Source organism: Pteropus alecto, unplaced genomic scaffold (genome assembly GCF_000325575.1).
Source record: "Pteropus alecto unplaced genomic scaffold, ASM32557v1 scaffold78, whole genome shotgun sequence".
Lineage (NCBI taxonomy): Eukaryota > Metazoa > Chordata > Mammalia > Chiroptera > Pteropodidae > Pteropus > Pteropus alecto.
This window is the reverse complement of record NW_006443124.1, coordinates 6,725,599-6,736,124: the sequence shown is the minus strand read 5'-3', so window position 1 is coordinate 6,736,124 and position 10,526 is coordinate 6,725,599. Positions and strand designations below refer to the sequence as shown.

At 47.0% G+C, this 10,526-nt stretch overlaps 1 protein-coding gene across 3 annotated transcripts in view; it reads left to right on the top strand.

The window, feature by feature from the left end:
• The window catches only part of FAM53C (family with sequence similarity 53 member C), a 10,824-nt gene extending 1,464 nt beyond the window's left edge, over nucleotides 1-9,360 (top strand). For 2 of the 3 annotated variants that reach the window (XM_025040752.1, XM_006923068.3), the window contains exons 2-5: nucleotides 2,381-2,610; nucleotides 2,994-3,051; nucleotides 4,618-5,402; nucleotides 6,340-9,360. In XM_025040752.1, the coding sequence (XP_024896520.1) occupies nucleotides 2,533-2,610; nucleotides 2,994-3,051; nucleotides 4,618-5,402; nucleotides 6,340-6,597 (1,179 nt within the window). In that variant the 5' untranslated portion in view covers nucleotides 2,381-2,532 and the 3' untranslated portion in view covers nucleotides 6,598-9,360. Of the gene's footprint in view, nucleotides 1-1,199; nucleotides 1,355-2,380; nucleotides 2,611-2,993; nucleotides 3,052-4,617; nucleotides 5,403-6,339 lie in introns of all 3 variants that reach the window. The other variant, XM_006923069.3, reaches the window with a different exon arrangement.
• The last annotated feature ends 1,166 nt before the right edge of the window (nucleotides 9,361-10,526 follow it).

Here is a 10,526-nt window from a genome sequence, read left to right as displayed (position 1 = left end):
TACCTGTTCATGTACCTCCCTCTTCCCTACTGTTTTCCTTCAGTTTTCCCCAGAGGTGTGGGGCTGGGACCTGGGGGCAGGTCCCCAGGGGATTTGTGACTCTCCTCTCCCTTGGCCTGATATGATCCTAGGTTCTCCAGGTTTCAGCACAACCTCAGCATCCCTGAAACCCGAGTGTCAGGGGTTACTACCATCCAATAGATGGGGTGAGGGTCCAACCTTTATTTTAGGGGGCCGATAGTGGAGGGAAAGCCTGGATTGAGAGTTGGGCCTGGTGGGGTTGTGGGGAGGGCCTAGCGGCCTGCTGCTCTGTAAAGGGTTGAGTTCTCCCTTGCCAGTTGTTAAGCTAAGAAGTTTTAACTTGTTTAGTGAACGTTCAGGGCCGACTCTGTCCCTCAGATATACAAAATGGAAGAGGAAAGAAGGCTGCAAGAGAGGGCTTCTTACACTTTTTTCTATGCCTGCCTAAGAAAGAGGAGGCCCCTCGCGGAGCTGGTTTGCCTTCTTTTGTGTCCTGGTTTGATTCCTTATGGCTTCCGTTCTGTTCCCCCTCTCAGCCTGGCCTGTTTTACAAAACTCAGGCTGAGAGTATCAGTTGCATGGTGGTAGTTGCATTGTTCCAATTACCGCCGTGTGTGGCCACATCTTAACAATTAAAATGCAGAAAAACACGAAATCACTCTTCATTTGATCCCAGAGAGGGCTGGGAGTTTGCTCTTTAGCCAAATGCCTCATGAAAAGCTTGAATGAGTTTTGCTTCACTCTCTGCTCTTCATGGCTGGTCAGCCTGAGGCCTGGGGTCTCTGGGGTAAAAGCCTGCAGTTAGGTTCCCTCTCTGGTTGATCTTTGAGGACAGAGTTAAGAAACCAAGAGCAGAAGTGTTACAAGCTTTAGCTTCTCCCACAAGAACATAGGGGAAGCAGCTAAAGGAAGCTCTCAGGAAGCTGGAACTTGGTTCAGGGTTGTAATAATTATGCATGAAAATGATAGTTAACTATAATGATGATTGACTTCTCCCACACGTTTCTTCCCCAAAGTACATCCTTATGTATTTCTTGGCTTTTTCCTATGTCCTGCCTCCCTCTAAGGTATGATGGGGTAGAGATGATTCCCTGTTTTTGTTTTTTTTTTGCAAAAGTTGAAAATGATCTGCCCCCAAAGTCACAGTAGGGCCCTTTTGGGCTTCTCTTGGTATGCAGGTGACCGAGGTTGGCATACAACCAGATAGATAGACCCGATCGCCGCCTTTGTCTTAATGATATCACTTGTGGCCTTCTGAGGCTTTGTAGAGCAACAAATGGGAGGGGTGAGAAACAGCAGCCTATATGGACTCCTGGTTTGTACAGACCAAATGGTATGCTTTTCACATTTTGATATTTTGTGTTATATTGTTCCTGTGACAAATTAAGATTATTCTGCCTGTTATGGGTAAACTGAGACCGAGAAATGTTGAATGATTTGCCAAAACTGCCATAACAGATTAGACCAAGATTTAGATTTCTTGATAGTTCTCTCTACTACTGAATACTACACATACCCTTTAGTGAACTGTCTGCCTGCTGGTCATTTCTGGGAATAGGCAGAATAGGATGGCGACATTAGGTTAACATCCTCTCCTCCCTTGAGTAAGGCCCCTCAGGCAATTGTGTGGGCTTGAAGCCTGTTCTCTGATAGAATTATTTGCTTCTACCAAAATTGACCTGAGAAAGAAGCTTGATAAATTGTATTTATGGTCTTTGAGTCAGATCAGGCTCAAAACTTAGTTGAATGAAGTCATAGAGTTGTTATATTTAACATCTGTGAAGTTGATATGTAATTGGAATTACCCTGGTACCGTTTCCTTATCCTCTTTTCATTTTATAAGAGAATGTATATAATATCTGTTGGAAAACTAATATATCATCTGGTCAGGCTAAGGAAGAACTTAAAACCTAGTTTACTCTGGTGTGAAGCAGAAAGTCATTCCTACAACCACTGCTCCTCCCTGTTTCTGTAGTTTAGAATTGCTTCTGACTGGAAAATAAAAATATTGGACTAATCAGGATGGAAGTAACCATTTGGGCATCCCTTTCTCTCATAAGCTGTTTTCTAAGTGGTGTTGGTATTCTGGATAGACAGCAGAGCATGAACCAGGTTAGGAGTGGCAAATAGATTTTAATTTGCTTGCCAACTCCAGTTCATTTTACTGGATATCTGAAGTGCCAGGTTTAGAATGTTTCTGAGGCTATGTTTAGCTTAGTAGGAAAGAGCTGTGATCAATTAATGATGTCTGCCAGAGGCCTGGCATAGGGATGTTGTGGTATGTGTGCCATACATTTTCCACTTTAGGACCAGGTGCATCTCTAATATCACTTGGGGCTGGTCCCTCTGTAATTGGCAGACTCAGCAGGCATGACTGGAGAGGGAAGTCCCAATGGTGCTAGAATGGTGCTGCAGTGGCAGAAGACGGCTCACGAGTGAGGTCTGGAAGAACGACAGGGAAGACATCCATCATTTGCTCCAAAGTGTGCAAGTCAAATCCTGGGGAGAATCATGATAACCTTGATCACTGAGCAGCTACAGAAGCAGACTCTGGATGAGCTGAAATGCACACGCTTCAGCATCAGTTTGGTAAAAGACCAGTCTTCCTGCTTCTCCACGACCCCTCTCCCTTTTTTCTGAGGCTGTTTGTTGCTACTACTTCACCCTTGTCTTGTGCTATGTGAGTCATGGTACTTATACTGGAAGAGCCCACCAAAAGCTCAAATCCCAGCCCAAAAGGAAGGGGGCAGGGATTTTTCCATGATAGAGAAGGGACACAAGAACTTGGGTGGAGAAGGGTTTGAGATGTTGGAAGATGTGGATTATTTTACTAACTTCGGGAAGACAAGAAGAGAACATTTAAGAGTCCCTAACATCCCAATAGCCCAGGAATTGCAAGGGTGAGCTGAACAGGGCTTCCTGGAAATCTGTGTTCCAAGCCTGAATCATGGTGGATATTCTCTCTTTCTTAGCCTTTGCCTGATCATGCAGACATCTCCAACTGTGGGAACCCTTTCCAGCTTGTGCCTGGTAAGGTATTGTGTGTGTATATTTGTGCATATGTGTGTATGCTCATACCTCCATCCACATATTTCTTTCATTGGTTTCTAGTGTCCAGAACTAGGTAGCCTACCTTCACAACTTTTTTGCCAGGGTCACCTTCTGAGATAGGGGCACTTGTCTTCATTTTACGTATCAGTATGTTATGTTGAGCATTTCCTTGTTTTATATAGCTGCATATTATTATACTGTAGGGATGTACCATAGTTTATTTAACCAATTTTCTATTGATGTGCATTAGGTTATTTCCCATCTTTTGTTATGACAAACAAAACTATGATGAATAACCTTGTACTATTGTCATTTCGCACGTGTGAAAATATATCTGAGGTATAAATTCCTAGATTATGAGTTACTTAATCAAAGAGTCTGTGATCGTGGGGGGCATTTGGATGGAGGCTTCACTAGTGTACAGCCAGAACTCTAACCCATGCTGCTAGGCTGCTGTGCAGCTCATTTTCTTTTCTGGGATACCTGGCAAGAGAAAGATGTTGGCAAAAAGCATCTTCATTCAGTCTCTTCCTCTGATTTATTAAATACTTGTTGAAAGCCAGATATTGTACTTTAAGTACAGAATGGGACACATGGTCCCTGTCTTCACTGGGGCAGAACTGTTGACCAAAAATGTCAGGTGTGGTTTTTCTCCATCATCAAGTCTGACTTCATATACTTACCGGTTGCTCCAAATGTCTAGCCCCTGCAGAATTCTAGCCAGCTAACCAGAGAAGCTTGGAGTAGGCTTTGTCCCTTAACGAGCTGCTATCAAAAAGTCAGAGTTTTTGTTAGAATGCAGTGAGGACCGTTCTTTTTAGTTCATTTTCCCTTCCACTTATCAGTCCCTCCAGTCTGTTTGAGATGCAGGCCTAGGGAAATGGAATCAATGAACGTGGGTGGCTAGACACAGAAACATGGGTGACATAAAGTCTTAAGGTTTCCAGGCATGGTTCCACTGTCAAAAGGCCTTCCACACTGTTTGCCCTCCTTAGGAATAAAAGTAATCTCTTACCTGCTGTGATTATCCCTTAACTCCTTGGCAGCCCTTAACTCCTGTTTTGGTGTTACTGACCTATGGGAGAGAGAAAGGCTAAGGAAGGAGAGCATAGGCTTACTTTTCACAGCTCGGGGCTGAGGGTATTGGGAAGTAAAGTAGGGCTAGGTTCAGTGGAGTGCAGGATGAGCACACCTGGTTTGTGTCTCTCATTTTACCTTTGAGAGGGAGTGGCAGGCAGTATATGAGTTTATATTTTTGATTTCACGTGGTCCTCATAATGGATGCAAAATAGCATAGTGGTTAAAATGCCGAGCCTTAGCATCAGACGGACCTGGGTTTCAATCCTGCTTTGCTCATGTGATTGCTACATGATTTGGGGCAAGTTACTAGACTTCTCTCTGTGAAATGGGAAAATAATAGTACCTACCTTGTAAGGTTTTGGGGAAACCTCACATAAAGTGCTCATTACATTGCGAGACACATAGTAAGCTCTTAAAAATATATTAGCTATCATTAATATTATGTTTATTATGAATGCCTTCCAGAAGGTGCTTCCTGGAGGGGCCTGCCCCGCTGTTCCTGTGCCAAGTTCCAGGACAGCCTCAACCTCAGCTACCATCCCTCAGGCTTGAGCCTGCACCTCAGACCACCCAGCCGGGGAAGTTCCCCACCAGAGCAGCCCCTCTCCCAAATCCTAAGCCCTGAGCCCCCAGACCCAGAGAAACTTCCTGTGCTCCCTGCCCCTCCATCCAAGAGGCACTGCCGCTCACTTTCAGTGCCCGTGGACCTGTCTCGCTGGCAGCCGGTGTGGCGGCCTGCCCCCTCCAAGCTGTGGACTCCCATCAAGCACCGGGGCAGTGGTGGAGGGGGTGGGCCGCAGGTGCCTCACCAGAGCCCCCCGAAGCGGGTCTCCAGCCTCAGGTTCCTCCAAGCTCCCAGTGCCTCTTCTCAATGTGCCCCAGCCCACAGACCCTACAGCCCCCCTTTCTTCAGCCTGGCCCTGGCCCAAGATTCCCCTCGACCCTGCGCTGCCTCCCCCCAAAGTGGCTCCTGGGAGAGTGATGCTGAGTCCCTGTCACCTTGTCCACCCCAGCGCCGCTTTTCCCTGTCACCCAGCCTGGGCCCACAGGCAAGCCGCTTCTTGCCCTCTGCCCGGAGCTCCCCCGCATCTTCCCCTGAGCTGCCCTGGCGACCTCGAGGCCTCCGCAACCTTCCTCGAAGCCGCTCACAGCCTTGTGATCTGGATGCCCGCAAAGCTGGAGTCAAGCGGCGCCATGAGGAGGACCCCCGGCGGCTGCGGCCTTCCTTGGACTTTGACAAGATGAATCAGGTGAGATCAGCAGGACTAGGGAAGCTTGGGTGGAAGTAGAGGGTTTCCATTCCACCTTTCACTTTTGAGCAGTCCTAGTTCCATGCCTTCCTAGCAGGGTCTCCCCTGGAGTTTCTTTCTGCCTGAGCTTTCACTAGGGTGATCTATCATCCCAGTTTGACCAGGACTGGCCCAGTTTTAGCACTGAAAGTCTTGTGTCTTATGAAACTCTTCAGTTCTCTAGGGATTCCAGAGAAACTGGGGTGAAACTTGTTAAACCTTCCAACAGGGATCCCAGATTGTCCTACTAGAGATATTTTCCCTCCTCTATGAGAATGCATAAGCCACAAAAGGGCCATCATCAGTGCCCCGTCCCCTCCGTTTGCTCAAGGCTGGTTTTGCCACTTGCCCTTCACTGCTTTAAGTGCATCTGTGAGAGCTTGAAACAGGTTGCTGCAATATTCATCTGTTCAGCAAACGTTTTTTGACTTCCTAGTGTGAGTGCAGTTGTCATATGCACTTGCCCACTTTTTTATATTCTTCCTTCTAGACCACTGGGTCATAAACCTCTTTGAGAACTTTTGCGCTCATTCATAGAGTCATTCATCAAACCAGTCAGCCAAAATTTATCGAGTACCTGCTATGTACCAGGCTCTGACTAGGCTCTTGTACAGTAGTGAAACAGGCAGATAATATTCCCGCCCATACATGAAGCTTAAAAATGAGCTTCTAATCTTGAATCTGATAAAAACTATGAGCTCTTTCCTCAAGGAAATGTACACTAAATTTTCCAAAATTTCTCAGAGAGTTCAAAAAACCTCACCCTAAAGCCTAAGATTGCTGCCTTAGGTAACTAAGGCAGGGTAACTAAGAAGGATACTGAAATACAGCTTGGGCCAGGGTGCTCTGGGATTTAGTATCTTCCTTTGCCTTCTTAACTTTGTTGTTTGTTTGACAGAAACCATACTCAGGAGGTGTCTGTCTCCAAGAAATAGCCCGGGAAGGCAGCAGCATCTCTCCACCGTGGTTCATGGCCTGTAGCCCTCCACCCCTCTCTGCTTCCTGCAGCCCCATTGGGGGTTCCTCCCAGGTGCTGAGTGAAAGCGAAGAGGAGGAGGAGGGGGCCGTACGGTGGGGGCGGCAGGCACTGAGCAAGCGGACACTGTGCCAGCAGGACTTTGGGGACCTGGACTTGAATCTGATTGAGGAGAACTAAAACTGAGAGGCTACTTCCTGGGGCCACACAGACTGACTCTCTTATGGCTACTAACAAGTGTTGAGGCCCCAAGACCAGGGGCCCAACCTGGGAATGGGGTTGAGTGGAGGGCTCCGACTCAGGGCAGCCGGAAATCTTCTCGCTCCAGGAAGCTCGACCATGCCGAGAGACTGGCCGGGACAAGATAAACGGAGCTGGTGGCGGGAGGGACATCCCCAGAGCAGACCCTTCCCATGGCGGCCCTGAGTGTGAGTATCCCTGCCACCGAGAAAACAGTGGGCAGGGAAGGAAGGGGTCTGCTGACCCCAGCTCGGGGAATTTCACTAGCCCCTTTGCTTCAAAGGGCACTTGTGTCTTAGAATTTGGCCAGGGTGGGGGGTTCATTCAGCCTCCTCAGAGAAATTGTGTGAGAGTGTGTGTGTGCATGGGAGTATACTCGAGGAAAGATATGTTTGTGAAGCCTTAGGGAAGGAAAGCAGTTGCTCCTTAATAGCGGAGCATCATGATACCCCCAGGATCTTAAGTTTTCACAAGACGGTGGGCTTGTTCAAGGCGTCAGAAGGAGGGTACCAAGTTTTCCTTTTTTCTAAGTAGCTCTGGAACCAGGCTTGTAATCCATAAGCACCACTGGCTCTGCAAAGGATTCCGTTTGGGGGGTCCCGCAGGGTCTTTTAAGTGCTGTGACCTCAGCTAATGGTCTTTTCCTCAGGCCCACCCCCCTCCCCTAGATAGACTTAGTATTGGGGCTGGAGATGGCTCTCCACATTGATTCTGAGCTGGCTTTTTTTCTTATTAGATTGCCTAGGCTGTATACAACCTGCCTCTCTAAATAGATGCAAACACAGGTGGGTAACTGAGGCAGGGTTGAGAGCTCCATCTCTTTCCTTCTTTACTGATGGGACCTTTTCTCCCTCACACGCTGACCTTCGAGGGTCAAGAACAAGGAAAGAAGGCCCCTAATTGGTCCCCAGCATCTATTGAGGCAGCAGGAGCGGTGACATTTAGTACCCAGCAGGCATGGGTGAGCTCATCCCAGCACTGCTCTTTGGAAGCAGACTGTAGAGAAACCTGTCGTTTTAAGATCTGGGCCCAGTCTTTTCTGACCTGCTTGAGAAAAGAAGGGGATGTCAGCATTTACTAGTTTGCTTGTCTTCCACTCCTGCCAGGAAATGTTTATTTGCCTCTAATTGGCCCTCAGAGACCTCAGGGAGGTCGGGGCTCACTGAGGGATTGGCTGAGGATGTGTAAAGCAAAGGCTGTGAGAAGCAGCTGGGAGTTTGTTGTTGTTGGATTGAATTTCCTTTTTTGTTTCTTACCCACAACTTGAGTCAGGGCAGCAGGTCCCAGTGGCCACAGTGATAGGTTTAAGGACTGCGGGAGCCTTGGTAGGGCTGGCACCAGTGGAGATGCATACTGAAGCTGCCACAATAGCTTGTGAGGCTTTGCCAGCTTTGGTTAGACCCTGCATAAACAAATTGGGCCTGCCCTTCCTATTTATTGGAAGAAGGGCATTTTCTCTTTAATTTCAGGGTGTATTGGGACCCAATTTCTCATGTTAGAGGAGACCAAGTCTATGTTTTCTTCCTTGTGGAATTGAACCTATCATTTTCTGGGTCTCCCACATGTCGGGTAGAAGGATCAACCAGGTTCCAGCCTCCTTGCCTCTAGGCAAGGAGGTGGCCATTTCTTCTCAAGCCTCTGGCCTTCAGAAGTTCTACCCTTCCAAGGCTCCTCTCCTTCTGCTAGTTATCCTGTATTACCAGTGAGCTACCAGGTCTATAGAGGCCTGAGAGAGGCTCTCAGGGAAACTGTGAGCCCAGGAGGTGCCCATTCTTGATTTCATCCCTCCCCTGGCTCTTCTCCCTCTTTAGGCCATAAGTTCCCTGGTGCCAGCTTCATTTCCTCCTGGGGCATTCACATCCCTGGGCACTTTGTTTCAGATGGACTGTGCCAGCTTCCAATAGGCCACTGACAATACCAATGGGGTCTCTGCAGGCCCTAAGCTGAAGAAGTGAGGGCAGTAGTTCCACTTCCATCCTGGCTTCCCCAAAGCCCTAGGGCACCATCCTTAGGGGAGAAGGTCTAAAGATACCATATTTGAATTCCATTACTTTTAAGATCTGGAAAATTAAACTAGCTGGAACTATCATCTTGCTTCTCAATCTAAGCACCCGTGGCCCTGAGACAAGCCTTTTTGAGAAGTGGTTCATTTTGCTTTACACAATAGATCTGTTCCAACAGTTCTGTGTAAACCAAATGCTATTTTTCAATGCATTTGGACTGCTGACCATTTAAAAGCAGCCTGTGATTGCTTCTTTTGTAAAGCAAGCAACCTCCCTCTACTTTAGCTGTTTGACTATTTGGATTTTCACATATTGGGCTTACCCAGAGTGGAGTGCACCTCTGCAGGGCTGTGGTTGACGCTGGGTAGACATCTGCATCTGTGTTGTGTGTGTGGTGTGGCTGACCAGTAGGTGAGTATTCCTGCGTGTGTGAGTGAAGCCACTCCCAGGCTGGTGCTCTCCTCTTGTGCCCGGTGACTGCCCAGTGGCAGCTCCAGCTGCCCTTCACTCCCACCTGCTGCCAAAGTCCCTGTGCTAATGGGATTACAAATACAAAAAGTGGAAAAAAATTTTTCGTAAACTTTGTTTTATATTAAAAAAAAATCCATAAGTCTGTGTGTGTGTTAAACATGAGGTCCTGCCTCTGTGGCTGTGTTTGAAAAAATAAAGTTTTATTAGAATAATCCATTTTCCCAAGCAACCTTGTGTACTACAGTGTCTTCCCTTCTCTACAAAGAAAGGCAAGGAGTAAACAGGGAGAAGGCCACCTACCTCTTCCAGCCCCTCTAGGGCATGGCTGGGCCTTTTATCTTCTAGGGCAGTATCTGGGCCCTAGGCCTTTTTATGGCCACAGCAGTCATATCCCATGGCCCAGGTTTCTGCTAAAACTTTGGTTATTTCTGGCAGTCTGATTTGGTCTGTGTTTCCTTGGTTCTTATACCAGTCTCCTCTTCCCTACTCTCACTTCCAGCAGGTTGAAGTCAAGTATTAATACATTCTAACTCCCTCAGAATGCTTATTGGTGCTGGCAAGGACTTGTCTAGATTGGTCTGTAGGCTTTGAGAAGTGGGGAGAAGGCAGGATGGGAGACTTGACCAGGAATCTTTCTTTTTAAAAAGTTTTCACATTAATGTCCTGCGGAGATGGAGAATTAGTCATCAGAATTCACATTCCAAAGATCTAGGCGATTTCTCCATCCTAAAAATACTGCTTTTGTAAAATTATCCTACCAGCAGAGCTCTTTTGCCCTAGAAGGTGGTATTTTCTCTAATGCTTCAATTTGAAATGTTCATTTTCTGAAAGAAGCTGTATGGCTCATTCTCTTTAGACCTTTCTATTCCACCCTTTCTTCTTCCTATGTTGTTAGCATTCTTCTAATGTGTGTGGGTGATGTGTAGTTGCTTAGAGATCCAAGCAGGAGCCTCTGTCCCTAGGGCATAGCCTTTCTTAACCGGTTTGGTGCTGACTTGCCAGACAGCAGGAAGAGTCAAGTTGCTTAGCCTCCGTCCCAGTTGCCTGCTTCAGATTGATGGCACTCATCATTGAATACCAATGAAGTGTGCAAGAGGACAGGATTGGCTTGACTACCTGGAGCAGCAACCTTTGAGAGGATAAAAATACACTCTAAAATGAGTGGGAGTTGTCACCTACACTGGAAACAAAGGGGATGGGCTTCGAGGAAGTGGGAGCAATGGCTTGTGGTTGAAGAACCTCAGCATTATAGGTTTTTTTCTTCAAAACTGCTATTTCATCTCACTTGTTGTTTGCGCAGGGGTAAAGTTTAAACATCTAAAATAACTTTTCTCCTCCTTTCCTTTCTTTTCAATTTTTTAAGTTAGATTTTTCTGTTTATTGTCTGTGAGGCCA